The sequence below is a fragment of the Oncorhynchus mykiss genome, chromosome 5 (genome assembly GCF_057628025.1).
Source record: "Oncorhynchus mykiss isolate SJ-2025 chromosome 5, ASM5762802v1, whole genome shotgun sequence".
NCBI classification, from domain to species: Eukaryota; Metazoa; Chordata; class Actinopteri; order Salmoniformes; family Salmonidae; genus Oncorhynchus; species Oncorhynchus mykiss.
Genome location: NC_143026.1, coordinates 23,371,501 through 23,392,370, shown reverse-complemented (window position 1 = coordinate 23,392,370; position 20,870 = coordinate 23,371,501). Strand labels below are relative to the sequence as shown.

General features: G+C 42.2%; 1 protein-coding gene across 1 annotated transcript; it reads left to right on the top strand.

Annotated features, from left to right (window-relative positions):
• Positions 1-704: 704 nt before the first annotated feature.
• scamp1 (secretory carrier membrane protein 1) lies at positions 705-19,840 on the top strand. Its single transcript, XM_021602141.3, has 9 exons — positions 705-936; positions 8,443-8,520; positions 8,979-9,086; positions 11,659-11,770; positions 11,901-12,029; positions 16,143-16,302; positions 16,394-16,495; positions 16,667-16,784; positions 17,037-19,840. Exons 1-9 carry the CDS (start codon positions 880-882, stop codon positions 17,184-17,186), a joined length of 1,014 nt encoding a protein of 337 aa, XP_021457816.2. The 5' UTR covers positions 705-879; the 3' UTR covers positions 17,187-19,840.
• Positions 19,841-20,870: the final 1,030 nt, after the last annotated feature.

The window sequence follows — 20,870 nt, the reverse complement described above, 5'->3', positions numbered from 1 at the left end:
AATACCAATCCTTTTCCCTCCTCCTGTTGAAGCCCGTTGGGTGTGTTCCCAAATGCGAGCCATGTTTTGTTTCCTGAGTAGAATGGAACCCCCTTTTACTGAGACACAATGTAAAGGGAATTGTGTACAACGGTGTAGTATGTCCAATATGAAACCACACTGAACATTGTGCAATACCAACAATGGGCTAATTGGGGATTTAAAAGTGTTTTCTAAATTTGATTATTATAATTATAATATTATTATTACTATTGTTATTATTAGTATTAATAGTAGCATTATAACAAATGTTTTTTATTTGTATTACTGTTACAGTGATAACTATCTGGTAATCATTACTTTTAATTATGTTAATAATGTAACAGTATAACTTTAGACCGTCCCCTCGCCCATACCCGGGCGCGAACCAGGGACCCTCTGCACACATCAACAACTGACACCCACGAAGCATCGTTACCCATCGCTCCACAAACCACTACTTCAAGGTCTCAGAGCGGGTGACGTCACCGATTGAAACGCTATTTAGCGCGTACCACCGCTAACTAAGCTAGCCGTTTCACATCCGTTACATTAACATTGTCAATGCTATAATGTTATTTGTTAAACAACATTATACGTTTGCTAACATTTCCTCATAAAATGTTAAGATTTTCGACCATTTGTATTATTTTTCACAATCTTCATTGTGGAACTTTTATTTTGAAGGGCAATCGCCGAGGTCACGGCTTTATTCTGGCTAGGTCTTGCTTATTCTTGCTGGTGGAACGGAGGTCAAAGCAATCCGCGACAAGACTAGCTGCAGACGTTGTTTTGAAGTACAGCTGTTTATTTTTTACTACCACTTCGGTTTTTAATAATTGAAGACATCATCGAAGTACGATGTCAGATTTCGACCACAACCCGTTCGCGGACCCTGAATTCAATAATCCTTTTCAGGTAGGTGTAATACTCACCGGTCTGTCATTTGGCTATGCTAACTGGTTAGTCTGATTTATTATAACTAGCAAGCTATGTCATCTCTGTTGAGTGCATGTTAGCTTACTAAGCTAACGTTAGAAAACTAGCTAACGATAGCAGTGTCAGGTCGTTTCTCCTGGCATGACTGACAACATAGCAGCAGTAACGTCAGCTAGCTATCTTGCAATACTTTCTAGCAAACGTTTAACATTAGCCTAGGTCGAACATATATTGTCATCTTCAACCTAGACGTTAACAGTACAGTAACTCGCAATTCGTTATTTGGAACAAATATAAAGTTGTACTATATCAGGCAATTATTTACAAACGATATTAGCTAGTAGAGTAAACTAGCTAGCTAGATGATTTAGCGTATTCTTGTCATGTGTGATGTTATCAGTGTCAGTATGCTTGCTGCTACATCTAGCTAGCTAACGTTAACTTGCTTATGATTTGCCACCCATCTATTGTGGTGCGTCTTCACCTGAACTGTTTATCTCTGCAAGACCGGCAGCGTATATGGTCTAACACACACACACACACACTTATGTGGCCTCATCTCATGTTGATTCATTAAGCACTTGTGAGTTATTCATTTAGGACAACTCATTGAAATTGATGTTGGTAGGCAGTTAGTGCTTGGCGTTACACATGACAGCAGTGTTACAGACATGGTTGACATGACAGCAGTGTTACAAACTTCATCGGGCAAAAGTGTTGCTTGTATTGGACTGTGTGTAGCATTGACCATTTTTTATGTTATGGGAAACAACATACATACAACATATGTCCAAAACACGCCCTTTCACAACTGACACAATGTAGGTTAATCTTCAATGGCCACACACTGATGCTTACTAATGTAAAGTCTGCAGCGTAGAAGTCTGAGCACAACCCACATGCTATGAAAATGTGTGTCTGTGATGTATTTGGAATAAATAATCCAGGGGGTTTGAAGAGGGGGTGAATGGGAGCACTGTTGGGGCACCTTTTATTGTCAGTGATTCTGGGAATGATAATCCCAGTCTTTGAGGGTGTCCATCGGCTCAGATCGCTTTGGACACAACAGGTTGGTCATCGTTCTGGTGTTTGGTGATGGAAAATAACAATACCACAATATAACTGACATCACAAAAAAAATGTTTCCTGACAACAAAAGCATATGTATAATTTCTAGGAACTGTATTTACCAGACATAAAGTGAAATGTCTTTTGCTATCAAATAAACATCTGAATCCAACTTTGTCCAAACTGCACCATATTCCTGCTGTGTAAACAGTGGTAGATTTTGTGGTAGGAAGTCTCACATGAGGTGTGTGTGGTCTAATGGTAGCCCGCTGTCTCAACTGTTGTCTAGGAATTCAATCACCACATTGTGATTGACAGGTAGAATACTCTATTCAAGCCAATAATTTAAGTTGTTTCATCAAAACAACATGGATGCCTACAGTCATTTGATGTGCTGCTGTGATGTCCTGAGGGGCGCAGCAGTCTAAGGCACTACAGTCCCTGGTTCAAATCCAGGCTGCATCGGGAGTCCCATAGGGCGGCGCACATCTGGCCGTCCGGGTTTGGCCGGGGTAGGCCATCATTGTAAATAAGAATTTGTTCTTAACTGACTTGCCTAGGAACATTTTAAAAGTTAAAAAAATACAACAATTCTGTGACCCCATCACATTTGCTTTCCAGGAATTCTGCATTGATACCTGCTACTGTGGTTGTAAGATGAGATGTTGCATTGCTTTCATTATGATAATTGTAGCCTATTTGTTACGTACGCCTCTAGGAAGAGCGAACGCAACACCCTGCTACAACTCAACTCCCCGTGGAGTGAAAGGGATATGGGATTGTAGGTGCGAGTAAGGATGACAAAGGCAGAGAATGGTACCGTTTACATGGAATTTATTCCATCACACGGTGATTTTGGGGAAAAGGGGCTGGACGGAACCAAAGAAAGTAAATGTCAAAGCCCCCTCTCCTACCTTACCTGCCTACCCACTACTTACCTACCGTACCTGCCTACCCACTACTTACCTAACTTAGCACCACCTGGTGTGCTAACCAAAATACAGGGGGTGGTCCGCCCAGGTCTTACCTAGTGTGTATAGACAGTAAATACAACGGGTTATGTATGCCCACAGGTCTCTTGCCTAAGCACTCCCTAGGTCCCCCCCGGGAACAAATTAAACAGTAAAGTACAAACAAATCAAAACAGTCCGTTGGACATAAACATACCTCCGCAGGACCGTTACAAAATACTTAACAAAAACCAACATATGACATACTAATCAAATCTCTCCTAACAACAACCAACACAGGATATCTCCCTTCTGAGCAACAGAACGCTGGCTTATATAGCTGGAGAAGGAGTTGGTAATTGAAGACAGCTGTTTCTGACGAGAGGGCGAGGTCGGCTCCAATAATCAATGGGGCAGACCAATCAGCTGCTTAGAGGAATCCGGGAAGCCATCCTGAAACACACACACACATACATACAAACAAAACCACAACACAGAAACTGAGGAACATAACACTATTACTTAGATCTGTAGACTGTCAATGTAGAAGTGTCTCACCAGGGAGAAACTGTGTATTTGATCCTCACAGCACATTTTACCCTGTTTGCTTGGTGAACAGGTCCTGCTTTGTATTGTTTGCCCAGGTTGCTGCTTCCTAGCTAAGTAAAACTCAACTCGATGATGTAGCCAACTTCATATCAACAGAGTTGCGCGGCGACTAGTGTGGGTGGACTGGAGCTCGCAACATCACATGGACATTTACCCGTGTAATTGCGGGCTATTTGGTTGCTGAAATCTGTAGTTTTGATAACTTAATTTTATGTGATGTCGCGACCTGCAGTCCGCCCACACTAGGCGCCGCTCAACTCCGTTGATGAGAAATAGTTCAGTTTTACTTGGTTAGGTTACTTCCCAGGCTAGTTGTTCCTTGTTTTAGACACACACCTCTTTCTTGCTTTCTCTCTCTGCTTTTCTCTCTCTGTTTCAATTAAATTATAGTTTAATCACTGCCACGGTTGCTTGCTAGCTCTCAACTCTGAGACACACACTCTTGTCCTTTAATCATTGCTTTGTCAATCCTGGGAGCAGCAGAGTTACCCTCATTCAATTCTGTCCCCTCCTTGCTCTTTGAATAATGTGGCTTGGTCTGTAGGTTGATGCTTAGGCCTATGTGTAAGGATGATTGCTAATTAATCGTAAGCATGGTTTTATTGTTAGAGAAGGTATGAATGGTGTACTTCCCACAGCTAACTGTGCTGTGTAGAAATGTGTGTAACTCAACACGAGTTGGGGAGTGGTGTGCTAACCACAGTGCCACAAACAGTAATTTATTTATTGGGCTATACATGATTAGTCCCTCTTTGCATTTCTCTGCTCTCACGTATTGCTGCAGATTGTGGACCCCAGGAAGAGTAGGGTTTTTCTTCATTTTTTAACTACCTTGTAGATTAATAGTGAAGATATCAACTATGAAATTACACATGGAATCATGTAGTAACCAAAAAAGTTTGAAACAAATCTAAATATTTGAGCTTCTTCAAAGTAGCCACCCTTTGCCTTGATGACAGCTCTGCACATTCTTGCCATTGTCTCAACCAGCTTCATGAGGTAGTCACCTGGAATGCATTACAACTAACAGGTGTCCCTTGTTAATTTGTGGAATTTATTTCCTTAATGCGTTTGAGCCAATCAGTTGTGTTGTAACAAGGTAAAGGTGGAATACAGAAGACAGCCCTATTTGGTAAAAGACCAAGTCCATACGATGACAACAACAGCTCAAATAAGCAAAGAGAAACAACAGTCCATTACTTTAAGACAGGAAGGTCTGACAATCTGGAAAATGTCAAGAACTTTGAACGTTTATTCAAGTGCAGTTGCAAAAACCATCAAGTGCTATGATAAAACTGGCTCTCATGAGGCCTGCCACAGGAAGGGAAGACCCACAGTTACCTCTGCTACAGAGAATAAGTTCATTAGAATTACCAGCCTCAGAAATTGCATCCCAAATAAATGATTCAGAATTCAAGTAACAGACACATCTCAACATCAACTGTTCAGAGGAGACTGTGTGAATCAGGCCTCCATGGTAGAATTGCTGCAAAGAAACCACTAAAGAACCCATAACCCATTAAGAATAATAAAATATTTGCTTGGGCCAAGAAACACGAGCAATGAACATTATATTGGTGGAAATCTGTCCTTTGGTCAAATTTGAGATTTTTGCTGCATTCTGCAGTGATACGCCAGCCCATCTGTTTTGCGCTTAGTGGGACTATCATTTGTTTTTCAACCGGACAATGACCTATAACACACCTCCAGGCTGTGTAAGGGCTCATTGACCAAGAAGGAGTGTGGTGGAGTGCTGCATCAGATGACATGGCCTCCACAATTAACCAACCTAAACCCAATTGAGACGGTTTGGGATGAGTTGGACTGCAGAGTGAAGGAAAACAGCCAACAAGTTCTCAGCATATGTGGGAACTCCTTCAAGACTGTTGGAAAAGCATTCCTCATGAAGCTGTTTGAAAGAATGCCAAAAGTGTGCAAAGCTGTCATCAAGGCAAAGGGTGGCTACTTTGAAAAATCTTTAATATATTTTGATTTGTTTAACACTTTTTGGGGTTACTACATGATTCCATATGTGTTATTTCAGTTTTCTATTTGTATAGTTTTCTTCACTATTATTCTACAATGTAGACATTTGTACAAAATGAAGAGAAACCCTTGAATGAGTAGGTGTGTCAACTTTTGACTGGTACTGTGTGTGTGTGTGGACATCCAGGATTGGTCAGATTTCAGAGCTTGAAGGCTGTCGTGATTCCATCTGAAGTGCTCACATTTGTCACTCAGTCACTTGAATTGGGACATGAGTGCCTGCCTTACCCCAGTCCTAGTGGGCCGCTGTCCTGTTGTTTGGCTCCTCCCTGTCATGGATCAATAAATCACATATTGCACATAGTTTCTCAGTGATTTAAAAGGCTGCACCCCAGAATTAGGCCTAGGCTAACCTAACAGAACACAGGATTTCTAAGACCACTGTCGGTAATGGCATTGTTAGTTCAATCAATCAAATGTATTTATAAAGCCCTTTTTACATCAGCAGATGTCACAAAGTGCTATACAGAAACTCAGTCTAAAACCCCAAACAGGAAGCAATGCAGATGTAGAAGCACGGTGGCTTGGAAAAAACTCCCTAGAAAGGCAGGACCGTAGGAAGAAACCAGGTTCTGGGTGGTAGTTAGTCCTCTTTATTTTTATTTAACCTTTTATTTAACTAGGAAAGTCAGTTAAGAACAAATTCTTATTTTCAATGACAACCTAGTCGACGCTGGGCCAATTGTGTGCCGTCCTATGGGTCTCTCAATCCCGTCCGGTTGTGATACAGCCTGGAATCGAACAGGGGTCGGTAGGGATGCCTCTAGCCCTGAGATGCAGTGCCTTAGACCGCTGCGCCACCCGGGAACCCTGGCTGTGACAGGTGGAGATTATAAGAGTACATGACCATTTACGGCCAGATTGTTCTTCAAGATGTTCATAGATGACCAGCAGGGTCAAATAATAATCAGTGGTTGTAGAGGGTGCAACAGGAGTAAATGTCAGTTTACTTTCATAGCCGCTTTTCATTGACTCCCCATTTCAGCCTGTTTAAGCCTTGAAGCCAGTAGCCTTGTGATTAATTCCCTGCAACTCCGGGCTCTCTTCAATAGTTCATGAAATCATATGGTGCTGTCATGGTGACAGCTGGTGCTTCGGGTATTTTTGGCTGCTTTCCCCTGACTTGCTTCCTGCTCTTTCATGGTAGTTTCTCTTATCAAATAATTTGCCTTCCTAAAACCCATCTACCAAAGAGCTGATGAAGAAGTCGTTGTTGCAATGTCTCCATGAGATTGATGTAGAGAGGCTACAAGTTATCCCTATCTAACACACACACACCCACGTGTTTGTGTGTTTACATTGTGCGCGTCAGCGTCATTGTTGCTGTGGCAGTAGTGACTGCCTGTACGGCTGCTTTCTCTCTGTGAGATGCTCTCAGAAGGATAGGAATACTTCACCTTCTCGTGGAGCTATGTTAACGGCCCCTCATTTCTAATATTAACTGAGATGTTTTTTGTGTTTCACACAACCTAGATCGGTCCAACCTGTTGAATCTGTTGTACTGTAGGCTAACAAAAGCAGTAGCTTATCTTGTAGTTTTGAAGTTCCATGTGCTGTGCTTGTACTTAAGCGCTGTGTGTTTGTGGCTGTGCGTCAGGACCGTATTACAGATTCATCACTATATACCCTGAAATATTGATGACTGACCTGTCCTCGGGACAAGGAGCAGCCTACTTCTGTTAAACACAGACATGAGACTCAGTCAGAACAGAGGAGGAGGGTTGGACTGGGACAGACTGACTGATACTGGACTGTACCGGCTGTAACTGGCTATACTCCAATGCACTAGTCTGTAGCCAATAAATCCAGTATAAACTTATATCTTGGACTGCACTGAACCTGAGTCTCATCTGAATTTATGCTGTATGAGTGAAACTTCTTGTCATTGTGAGCTGGCTACCTGAAATGCACCCTACACCATGCACACACACACAGTGATGATATAGACTACACCAAAGCACACCTTATTCTCTGTTTCAGAGCTGACCGCAGCACACACCTGTAGACACAGTGGACACGCAGTAGTTAAACAATGCATCAGTCCTGGGAGGTGCACCTATAGGCCTACTTTTAGCATTTGGCAAATAGCCTAGCTGTTGCCTGCTGGATTTACAAGGAGACTGGAGAACAAAGTAGGCCAATGAAACTTAGATTTTAACTGACTGATACCAACATTGAATCTGCATAGCCTAAAATAAAGGTTGATGAAATATAATGATTAGCCTGGACTGTATCTGTCTACACTGCACAGCATGCCAGCAGCAGTACCCAGTCTTTTTTTCTTAGCAGAGGAAGGCGTTCTCTTCTCTAACTAGTGGGCTCTGCCATATTTATAGCTGTCTGTGGTGGGGAAAATGATTGGAATCATCCTGTCTTTGCCAGTTTTGGATTATAGCCCTGGGTTAACAGTGAAGGGTAGCCTGCTGTTGGGGTCGGTCTGCAGCCTTGTAATTGTGGAGGAATTCTCTTCTTCAGATGAAAAGTACGTTCTGTTTGTTCTTTTGAAAACCTGAGGCCAGGTTAGGTAGATGAGGCTGGTGGTGCTGTCGATTTGTAAGCAGACATAGATTGGGTTGAAGTAAGCTTAGGCTAGGCTAGCATCCACTACAGATGGTCTGTTCACGTCACACGAGTGGCTTTAGCGTTCATTCATCACACCGTGGTAATGCAGCAGATATAGGCTAGGCAATTTGAGGGCTTGTTATTAAGGCCTGATTTACTACATGGGAGTGCAGTCTGTTGACTGCCTCACTGCTTCTGGTGATATACTGTATGAACACTGACTTTGTTCTCTCTTTTCCTTTCCTCTCAGGATCCGTCAGTGACACAAGTAACACAAAATGCTCCTCCAGGGTTGGAAGAGTACAACCCCTTCACAGATGCCAAGCCGGTGAGAACTGCACAGTACACTGCACACTGTTAGACGTGTTGAGCTGTTGGATGTGAGATAGCGACACCATTGATGAGATAAATAGAAGAGCTGATATGGTACTGATGGTGACTACAGATGATTAGTGTTCGTTATGGTATTATATTCAGCGTTAACTTCCAGGAGGAGTGGTTGAAGATTCTGATTCCTGAATGTCTGCTTCTCAGCTAACACCCTATTCTCTCGTTAGTGATATATGACATTTAGCAGTCATATGTGCATACATTTTAAGTGGTCCCGGGAATTGAACTCACTATCCTGGGGTTGCAAGCACCATGTTCTACCAATAGAGGACCACTAGTACACTACCTTGTTTTGAGCTGAGCTACATGGTGTTCTTGTCAGAAGTAGTGTACTACATGGAGGATAGGGTGTGGGTTGACACTAAACCAGTGTGTGATGATTCTATTTTCTCCCAGGTCCCTCCTGGCACTGCACCCAAAGTACCTGCCCCCACCAACACACAGCCAGCCATCATGAAGCCTACAGAAGAACCGCCTGCATACTCGCAGCCTCAACAGACACAGGTACCCCCCCCCCCCCCCCCCCCGCTCCCCCACACACACCTCACAACCTCTTCTGCCCTTTTACACCATGCAATTCCACCCCTCTGAAGAAAAGAGAGGAGAGCTCTACGGCTGCACCTTTTCGCAATGGAATGTATTTCCATATAAACACCATGCATGCCCCCCCTGGGGTGAGTGTGACAGCTCCTGGCTAGGAGGCAGCAGGCTCTCCCTCAGCATGTGTAGTGTTCTAATAAAATCTGTTTGTGACAGTGTGGAGATAGCCTAGCTCTACACCTTGCCTCCTGAGGGAAAAGTCTAACTTAGTGTTTGCAAAAAGAGAGTGTGATAGAGACACAAGTAGACAGATAACACAGGAAAAAAAAAACGCCTTAATCTAAAGTTTTAGGAACTTTTTATACCTCTACTGACACAGTTTTGTCCTTGGTCATACACACAGAGAGTTTCAGAATGCTGCACCAGGAAGTTGGCAATAAGGCATGTGACTAGTATCCTTTCTCTTCACTGTTTAAATACAAATCCTTTGTACTTTAAAGATGCATTGTTCAGCATTCTTTTTCAGTAGATGGCTAGTGACTAGCGATGGCTAATGATGTCAAATGCAGATATTGCTTCACCTGCAGTTGTAGCATGCTACAGATGAGGCACACACGTTAGCGAGGAAATTGGCATTTTGTAAAGTAAGAAACAGGGCATTAATTATTCTGACTTGCATGGAGAGAGCTGTTGGAGATGACGACTGGGACTGTGCTGTCATCTGTGCTGACACTGTAGTCTCTGCCAAACACACACACACACACAGATACAGTTGAAGTCGGAAGTTTACATACATCTTAGCCAAATACATTTAAACTCAGTTTTTCACAATTCCTGACAGTTAATCCCAGTAAAGATTCCCTGTTTTAGGTCAGTTGGGATCACCACTTTATTTTAAGAATGTGAAATGTCAGAATAATAGTAGACAGAATAATTTATTTCAGCTTTTATTTCTTTCATCACATTCCCAGTGGGTCAGAAGTTTACATACACTCAATTTAGTAGCATTGCCTTTTAAATTGTTTAACTTGGGTCAAATGTTTCGGGTAGCCTTCCACAAGCTTCCCACAATAAGTTGGGTGAATTTTGGCCCATTACTCCTGACAGAGCTGGTGTAACTGAGTCAAGTTTGTAGGCCTCCTTGCTCGCACATGTTTTTTCAGTTCTACCCACAAATGTTCTATAGGATTGAGGTCAGGGCTATTTGATGGGCACTCCAATACCTTGACTTTGTTGTCCTTAAGCCATTTTGCCACAACTTTGGAAGTATGCTTGGGATCATTGTCCATTTGGAAGACCCATTTGTAACCAAGCTTTAACTTCCTGATGTCTTGAGATGTTGCTTCAATATATGCACATCATTTTCCCCCCTCATGATGCCATCTATTTTTTTTGAAGTGCAACAGTCCCTCCTGCAGCAAAGCACCCCCACAACATGATGCTGCCACCACCATCCCAACCGTGAAGCACAGGGTTCTTCAGCTTGCAAGCCTCCCCCTTTTTCCTCCAAACATAACGATGGTCATTATGGCCAAACAGTTCTATTTTTGTTTCCTCAGACCAGAGTACATTTCTCCAAAAAGTACAATCTTTGTCCCCATGTGCAGTTGCAAACCGTAGTCAGGCTTTTTTTATGGCGGTTTTGGAGCAGTGGCTTCTTCCTTGCTGAGCAGCTTTTCAGGTTATGTTGATATTGGACTAATTTTACTGTGGATATAGATATTTTTGTACCTGTTTCATCCAGCATCTTCACAAGGTCCTTTGCTGTTGTTCTGGGATTGATTTGCACTTTTCACACGTTCGTCTCTAGGAGACAGAATGCGTCTCCTTCCTGAGCGGTATGACGGCTGCGTGGTCCCATGGTGTTTATACTTGCGTACTATTGTTTGTACAGGTGAATGTGGTACTTTCAGGCGTTTGGAAATTGCTCCCAAGGATGATCCAGACTTGTGGAGGTCTACAATCTTTTTTTTGGGCTGATTTCTTTTGATTTCTCCATGATGTCAATTAAAGAGGCACTGAGCTTGAAGGTTGGCATTGAAATCCATCCACAGGTACACCTCCAATTAACTCAAATGATGTCAACTAGCCTATCAGAAGCTTCTAAAGCCATCACATTATTTTCTGGAATATTCCAAGCTGTTTAAAGTCAGTCAACTTAGTGTTTGTAAACTTCTGACCCGCTGGAATTGTGATACAGTGAAAAAATCTGTCTGTAAACAATTGTTTTAAAAATTACTTGTCATGCACAAAGTAGATGTCCTAACCGACTTGCCAGAACTATAGTTCGTTAACAAGAAATGTGTGGAGTGGTTGAAAAATGGGTTTTAATGACTCCAACCTAAGTGTATGTAAACTTCCGACTTCAACTGTACATTACAAAACAAAGTCAGCTGCCTCATTTTCAAGTTGACTTGAAGTTAACTGTCAGAGATCAACTCGGACTTGTCAGCCATATGGAGCCTCAGTCTGCATAACGTCCGCAACATCTCTGTGTACTGTAGTGTCAGTGCCCCCTGTTTGACTGTGTGTGTAGGAGCAAGTGAGGGCTTCAGCAGAGCTGCTGAGGAGACAGGAGGAGCTGGAGAGGAAGGCAGCAGAGCTAGACCGCCGGGAGAGAGAGATGCAGTCCCTAAACGCATCAGGAGGTTGGCACCAACCTTCATACAACATTCAATGTTTCCACATTAAAACATTGTTAAGCTTTGTCAGACCCAAAAGTTCAAACAAGATCTTAGCAACATCATTCAAGCATGTTTCTCCTCTCTCCTGGTTCAGGTAGGAAAAACAACTGGCCTCCTCTCCCAGAGAAGTTCCCTGTGGGTCCCTGTTTCTACCATGACATCACAGTGGACATCCCTGTAGATTTCCAGAAGACTGTCAAGATCATGTACTACATTTGGATGTGTGAGTGACTGTATCTATGTTCCATAAACCTCATAACCACATAAACCTAGCTCCAGTCTCTACCCAAGATCATGTACTACATCTGGATAAGTGTGACCTCATATGTTAACTGCTCTGCTCCCTTGTCAAGAGACTCTACTATGGCAAATGTACACTTTTTAGAATTGTACTTTCAATATGCCTGAACTTTTGCCAGAGTTTTTTTGCAAGCTTAAAAAAAATAATTTTCTCCAAATCTTGTCTGACAGCATATCTTAGAGCTGAAAAGGCCATTGAGAAGTGGTATAAAGGAACACGTAAATGCAGCATGTATTCAATATGAGCCAATAGTACAGGGTGGAATTCATTCCACTACCACATGATGCAGCTAGTCATGTGACTGGGGGAGGCTTTGGGAGTTCCAACCTGTCTTGGGCACTCCTCCTACCTCTCTCCTACAGTATCTCCCTTTCTGCATCTCTCTCTCTCACCTTCTCCTCTCTTTCCCCACACTTTATGTGTTTTTCCCCGTCTCACCAGAGAGCATTATAGAAGTGTTAGATTCCTCAGTATGGTTCAGAATCCTGCCGCTATAGTTATGACTATCCATGCCAATGTGACTGTAGACTACAACACACCAGACTCTATACAATGCCCAGAGTCATGCCATTATTATAGCCCCACGGTAGAGTTCTGCTCATTGTGAATTATTTAATTGACTGTGTGTGTGTGTGAACACAGTTTAGTTTATTAGTATCCCCATTAGCTCCTGCACATGCAGCAGCTACTCTTCCTGGGGTCCACATAAAACTTACAAATACATGACAAAGTACAGATCAGTCATAGACAAGAACAACACAAGATATGACATTGTGTATATAGGAAAGACAACAAAAATAGTATTTACACAGTATTCATACTACAGTTAAATGAGAGCTTTAGAAAGAGGCGCTGTGATAAAATGTTTTTAAAGCTAAACTTGCTTTTTTTTTTATAAATAAAAAGCAAGTTTAGCTTTAAAAACATTTTATCACAGCGTCTTTATTCACCTTTATTTTACCAGGTAGGCTAGTTGAGAACAAGTTCTCATTTACAACTGTGACCTGGTCAAGATAAAGCAAAGCAGTTCGACACACAACAACACAGAGTTACACATGGAGTAAAACAAACATACAGTCAATAATACAGTATAAACAAGTCTATATACGATGTGAGCAAATGAGGTAGGATAAGAGAGGTAAGGCAATAAATAGGCCATGGTGGAAAAGTAATTACAATATAGGAATGGTAGGATGTGCAAAAGATGAATGTGCAAGTTGAGATACTGGGGTGCAAAGGAGCAAGATAAATAAATACATACAGTATGGGGGTGAGGTAGATTGGATGGGATATTTACAGATGAGCTATGTACAGGTGCAGTGATCTGTGAGCTGCTCTGACAACTGGTGCTTAAAGCTAGTGAGGGAGGTAAGAGTCTCCAGCTTCAGAGATTTTTGCAGTTAGTTTTGCCTGAGTAACATCTGGCTCTATACATAACTGAGCAGTGCATTGAATCTGTTTTGGGTTTGAGTACCATGAAGAAACCCATATTGGTGTGTCGGGTATGTACTGTGTATCTGTTTTGAAGTGTATACAAATAGATTATACAAGTGGTTAGGCATTTTTAAACACATATGTCTTAAAAAGACTAGAAGAGAAGTAATTTTGTCCTCAACCATGAGACTGTCATGCATGTTGTTGTTGTTAGTTCTCTGTGCAGTTTTTTTTACTAGTTAACAAAAAAATGATGTATGTCATATAAAATATATTCACCCCACCCAGTACTGTAATCAAAACTTACCAGAAAGCATGTCGTCCTTGGCTCAGACAGTGTAGTAGTGTGGGCTCCGTAGCATATCATTAGTGTGAAAGATCATGAGCATCAGCTGTACATGTGATGGAAGAATGCACTGTGCATGCAGAGGGTTGCAATTTCATTGATAGTTGAACCAAAATATGCCACAAGACCTAGAATTGCCTTGTGTATCCCATAGAAAATGTTCACAGTTTATAAGCTAACTTTTTTTGATGAATGTCAGCAAAACTCCTGGGCTTAACTTCCCATGGAAAGTAGACCATTTGCAACCCTTTGATGTATAAGTGGCATACTAATTATATCCATACTATGACCAATAAGCTCACTATATACTCAATTCACGTCACAAATGGTACGGTTAGTGTGGGTAGTATGAGTATTCAAACAGTGTTAGTCCTTTTAGCTTCTTGTAAGACAAGTGTAAAAATAGTAGAAGAGTAACGGCCCAAGGAAACTGCCCAAAGGGATACCGCACTGTACATACAGTGGGGCAAAAAAGTATTTAGTCAGCCACCAATTGTGCAAGTTCTCCCACTTAAAAAGATGAGAGGCCTGTAATTTTCATCATAGGTACACTTCAACTATGACAGACAAAATGAGGGAAAAAAATCCAGAAAATCACATTGTAGGATTTTTGGTGGAAATTAAGTATGAAATGGAAGACATACAAGACCACTGATAATCTCCCTCGATCTGGGGCTCCACGCAAGATCTCACCCCGTGGGTTCAAAATGATCACAAGAACGGTGAGCAAAAATCCCAAAACCACACGGGGGGACCTAGTGAATGACCTGCAGAGAGCTGGGACCAAAGTAACAAAGCCTACCATCAGTAACACACTACGCCGCCAGGGACTCAAATCCTGCAGTGCCAGACGTGTCCCCCTGCTTAAGCCAGTACATGTCCAGGCCCGTCTGAAGTTTGCTAGAGAGCATTTGGATGATCCAGAAGAAGATTGGGAGAATGTCATATGGTCAGATGAAACCAAAATATAACTTTTTGGTAAAAACTCAACTCGTCGTGTTTGGAGGACAAAGAATGGTGAGTTGCATCCAAAGAACACCATACCTACTGTGAAGCATGGGGGTGGAAACATCATGCTTTGGGGCTGTTTTTCTGCAAAGGGACCAGGACGACTGATCCGTGTAAAGGAAAGAATGAATGGGGCCATGTATTGTGAGATTTTGAGTGAACCTCCTTCCATCAGCAAGGGCATTGAAGATGAAACGTGGCTGGGTCTTTCAGCATGACAATGATCCCAAACACACCGCCCGGGCAACGAAGGAGTGGCTTCGCAAGAAGCATTTCAAGGTCCTGGAGTGGCCTAGCCAGTCTCCAGATCTCAACCCCATAGAAAATCTTTGGAGGGAGTTGAAAGTCTGTGTTGCCCAGCAACAGCCCCAAAACATCACTGCTCTAGAGGAGATCTGCATGGAGGAATGTGCCAAAATACCAGCAACAGTGTGTGAAAACCTTGTGAAGACTTACAGAAAACGTTTGACCTCTGTCATTGCCAACAAAGGGTATATAACAAAGTATTGAGATAAACATTTGTTATTGACCAAATACTTATTTTCCACCATAATTTGCAAATAAATTCATAAAAAATCCTACAATGTGATTTTCTGGATTTTTTTCCCTCATTTTGTCTGTCATAGTTGAAGTGTGCCTATGATGAAAATGACAGGCCTCATCTTTTTAAGTGGGAGAACTTGCACAATTGGTGGCTGACTAAATACTTTTTTTGCCCCACTGTATCTGATGTTAGAGAAGCTTCCATTGAAGAATATTCTGAGTTCTATTGTATAAGTAACTCTCCATCCATGTGGTGGCAGGTGATGTAAAGCCATAACAAGTGAGGTTTTTCAATAACAAATTGTGATCAATAACATTGAAGGCTGCTCTGAAAACAACTCCAACTATCATCTTATTATCCATTTCTTGTGTGTGTGTGTGTACACTGTGTGTGCTGGTTCACGCTCCACTTGGCACTGCACCACCAGGCTCCTCAGTGTGTTAAATTATTTAGTAGCCATCTTTCCTAATCCTCCTCCTGTTCCTCACATCCTGTTCTTCATTTGCATGACTTGGCAGGACAGTAAGGTAGCTTGAGGTCCTCTATCAAAGTCTTTCAGATAGAAATGAAAGGTTTTAGAGTTGATTTCTACACCTTTATTCTGCACATCAAAGATTTATATCAGCTCTATACTTAACATTAAATACCCTGCAGATAGTTTACATTTCTAACCAATGATATTGTGTGTTTGGTTCTGCTCCAGTCCACACGGGGACACTGTTTGCCAACATGTTTGGCTGTTTGGCCTGGTTCTGTGTGGATGCGTCCAGAGGAGTGGACTTCGGCCTGTCCATGCTCTGGTTCATGATCTTCACTCCCTGCTCCTTCGTCTGCTGGTATAGACCCCTCTACGGAGCCTTCAGGTCGCTACATACACAATTACACACACACACACGCACACACAGACGTCTTTGTCAACATTAAACAGGAAACTTTCTCCACCTCTCTCTCCAGGAGTGACAGCTCTTTCCGTTTCTTCGTCTTCTTTTTCGTCTACATCTGTCAGTTTGGTGTTCATGTGATGCAGTCCATCGGCATCTCCGGCTGGGGTGCCAGGTAAGGACAGGAAGCGATCACAGATATTGACAGAAAGTGACACGGTCACAATGTTCTCTGAGAATAGAGGGTGCAACATAATGAACTTTGATTGCACATAGAAATACAAGTAATAAAGGTTACATGTTACTCACCCTTTAATCTTGTCTATGTTTGTTCTTTTTCCTTCAGTGGGTGGATCTCAGCTCTGACTGGTCTGAATAAGAGCATCCCTGTTGGCATCATCATGATCCTCATCGCTGCTCTATTCACTGCCCTTGCTACCATGTCCCTCATCATGTTCAAAAAGGTACCCCACACACACAATTCTTCATCATATTCATAAAGGTATGAATGAGACTCAGCCTTTCACTGTTAGATGATGAGACTTAATGGAACCAGAACACCCACACGGTCTCTGAGATGATGAACATGGGGGTATTTATAGACATGCTCAAGTAGATAATTACCTCTTCTCACTGCTCTCTGTCTCCTTCCTCCCTCCCTTCCTCTTATCTTCCTTCCCTCTCATCTCTACTCCCCTCCCCCCTAATTTCTTCAGGTACATGGTATGTATCGCACCACAGGGGCCAGCTTTGAGAAGGCCCAGGCAGAGTTCGCCACGGGCGTCATGGCCAACAAGACGGTCCAGACAGCCGCCGCTACTGCAGCCTCCAACGCTGCCAGCGGAGCATTCAAGCAACAGATCTGATTGGTCCACAGACACCCCTAGAGCTCGCCCTCTTTCTTCTATCTGTCCAATCCAAGCTCCAGAGCGAGCTGGAGTTTCCCTGCCCTCCTAACCTATCTCTACTGACATGACTAGCATGACACCTAGAAGGATGAGACCTATGATGTCATAGTAGATGAAAGCAGGAAGTAGAAATGAGGCTCGTTTGAATCGTTTCATTCAGTTCAATTTGTCTCCCAGTGCAGATGTACTTCCTATAGAGTCTTTGAGCTTTATGACATCCCCGTCTGATCCCTCTCCTTCTCATTCTGCTCACATGGCGACACCCAACTTCCACCAAGCCCCGCCTCTCACATGCCCTGAGGGCTGTAACTCCGCCCACCCCAGTGACTTTATTAATGCACTCCTGTCCTGTGTCTGTCTTACCCCATACCCTTTAGTCATGTCACTAAGTGTTTGCAAACTTTCCTTTTGAGTGTATGATTGTGCAGCTGTGTGTATGTATGGGTGTACAGCTGTCTGTATGTGTGTGTATATGAATATTAGTGTCTCTCCATATGTTGATGCTGAGGCCTATATACTATATTTCTCTCATTCTCTAAAGCATTGTACCAAGTCAATTCACTGCACCAACACTATCTTAGCTGTAGCTATCCATTCACTTCCACGACTGTTTTATTAACTGGATTTAGCCAAGTACTGTTAAAATGTAACACTTAATAAAATCAACAGTTGTTTACTTCTTTTGAACCCTGAGCCGGTCAGGCTGAGATGGTCACTAGTCAGTGAGGTGTGTCCTCTGGTGGTGATACTGGCTAGTGTTGATGATGAATGCTGTGCATTCCACAACATTGTTTAATACCTCGGAATGATCACATCTAAATGGTTTAATCTCAAGAAGCGAGTGTAAACTGATCAGAACTCTAAATCAGGAAGGAAGGGTACTATTATGTCTGTACAGTTCATACACTATGGCAGTCACGCGACATGTTATTGTTCAGTTGACGTTATGGTTAAAAGAGAGCAGTTAGCTCTGACACCTGTGGTTGCATCTGTCCAACTTAACAGGTACGAGTCTCAGAAATCAGGATTCTGTCTTCTACGGTCTTATCCTTTTCATAACCGTGCTTTTCTTACAGCCTTGTAGTCTTGCCTTTGATAACGTTTGATCAAAATACCTTATAATATAAACAAAGAACCAGATGACATGAATCTAAATGTCATAGCCTCTATCCTCTAGCCTTGTCCCTTGCTTTAGTGGTAAAGTTGCACTTCATGTAGACACTCCTTCACACACACACATCCACCCAACAGCTGGATTCTAGGCCTTGAGACCTGCACAGACACGTGTATGCTAGCTAAACTATATGCTAACAAATGACTCCAGTGTGTGAGAGAGCTAGCTCGTCTCCAGCCTTGGTTTTCTGGTGGAGACATACCTCAGTTGCAGTTGGTACTATTCAGGATTATATCAAGATGTACTCTACGTGCATGACAAAGCTTGCAGATCAGCTGGACACTACTCTGGTCTAGGCATCTGTGTGTATAGAAGTCCATGGTTACACTCCAGTGAGTGGATGAACTGATGAAAAGGAGGATTCTGTCTGTTTGAAGTTGATGCTGTGCATTAAAGTGAATCACTCCAGTAGTCCCTCTTTCTCCAAACACCCCTTCAGAACAGGAGATATCATTGTTTATATCCCAGTTATATCATTGGTCTGTGCTGTGTAGATGCTGATCACCTGAGTATTCATTATTGTATCTTCATGGTTGAGTGAAAGGAGAGATTCTTCTATTCCCAGAGGCTTGTTTATTGGTTTGTCTGTTCTGTGTCTTCCCCTCAGTTCGATTGTATTCATCATGCTAGATAGAAAGTACTGAATAAGTTCTGATTCCATTCAATTTATTAACTTGTCTTGTTTTGAGTGTTTATAACTGAACCTACCTGTGACTTTCAGCCTTTGAATGTGACATGAAGAGAGGTTGGGGATGTTTGAGGGGTGTGTGCGTGCCCATGTGTGCTGTAATATCATTGACGTGTGTGTTGTGGGGTGTCAGTCAAAGTGAAGTCTTAACAAGGATAACTGGTTGTTCAGTTGAACACTGTGGGCAGAGACAGGCTGGCATCCTCCTTTTTATACTTTCCTTAATAGTCTAATAGTCATTCATCTCTCTGTGGTCTTGAGTATGAGTGAATGTGTGTGTGCTGAGCTACTTTGTTATTCTACATCTTTTGAAAATCTGAACGAATGGCACCTGAATGTTCCTGTTAAATATGTGTTGGCTTGAAAACAATAAAAAAAAAAAATGCATCAACTGGGAAATGTGAGAAAGTCAGTAGGTGAAACTAAGCGATGTTTGTGTTTTGAGATGGACTGTGGCTTTAACTTGTGCTTTTTAATCAATGTACCAAGTATATAGTAAAGTACTGAGAATGAATATGACATTTGTCTTGCTCAACTCTGACAATGAAATAAATTGAAGTTATTTAAAAAATTAAGCAAACTTTAAGGGATGTTTGTAGATTTTGTAAAGTTTGACAACTTGTCGACTAGTATCCTGAATTTCATTGTACTGTACAGAAACTCTCCTCTCCTTTTTAGTCGCATGTTGAGTAGTTTAAGTTTTGTATATTTATTGTATTAACACTAAATAAAATTGAGAAGTCAACTCTACCTCCTCTTTTCGCGTTGGTAATTTCTGATATGGTGTTAAAAGCTGCACTACTAGTTGATGCCAAGCAGAGGTCAGTAGAAACTAAAGGATCTGGAGTACTGAAAAGTGGTTGATCAGCGTGTCATGGATTGTGACACTACATTGATCCTTCAGCTAAAATTCTAGACGTCCTTGTGATTGACTCATGGTTGGTAATCTTTAATAAACAGATACCGGGGACCGACTGGAAGATATACAAAGGAACAAAAAGACGGGGACAGAGGGGATCAGATTGCCTCATGCCAAACTTCATGCAGGATTCCTCCTTCCTCACAGTGATCATATGCTCAATTTTTACCCAGTGAGGGGATACGATTAAACTGTCCAGGGCACCTGGTAGGCGGTTTACACCAGTTGAAAAGTGATTGCATTCGTTTTGGAAACGGTCTGCCTGCCGAACGTGAGTCGGGTGCCCCGTTCTGGCTAATGCCGAAGTCGACGCAAAGCGAAAGTGAAGAACAAAAATATAAACGCAACATGCAACAAACATTTTACAGAGTTAGTTCATATGAGGAAATCCGTCAATTGAAATACATTCATTAGGCCTTAATATATGGATTTCACATGACTGAGAATACAGATATGCATCGGTTGGTCACAGGCAACCTTTTTAAAAAGGTAAATCAAATCATATTGTGTTTGTCACATGCGCTGAATACAACCTTACAGTAAAATGCTTACTAACAAGCCCTTAAACCAACCATGCATAAAACATTTTTAGTAAAAAATTGAAAATAAAAGTAACAAATAATTAAACAGCAGCAGTAAAATAACAAGCGAGGCTACATACATGGGGTACCCGAACAGAGTCAATGTGCGGGGCCACCGGTTAGTTGGTAATTGAGGTAATATGTACATGTAGGTAGAATTAAAGTGACGCACCCCTGATTAAAGCACCCACCCCTGAGGAGCCCCCATGTTGAGGATCAGAGTGGCGGATGTGTTGTTCCCTACCCTTACTACCTGGGGGCGGCCCGTCAGGAATTCCAG

Bases quoted from the DNA above. Each gene is read 5' to 3' on its own strand.
- scamp1 (XM_021602141.3), top strand. From the start codon at position 880: ATGTCAGATTTCGACCACAACCCGTTCGCGGACCCTGAATTCAATAAT. The intron at 12,030-16,142 runs GTGAGTGACTGT...GTTCTGCTCCAG, and splicing joins CATGTACTACATTTGGATGT to TCCACACGGGGACACTGTTT. The intron at 16,785-17,036 runs GTACCCCACACA...TAATTTCTTCAG, and splicing joins CCCTCATCATGTTCAAAAAG to GTACATGGTATGTATCGCAC.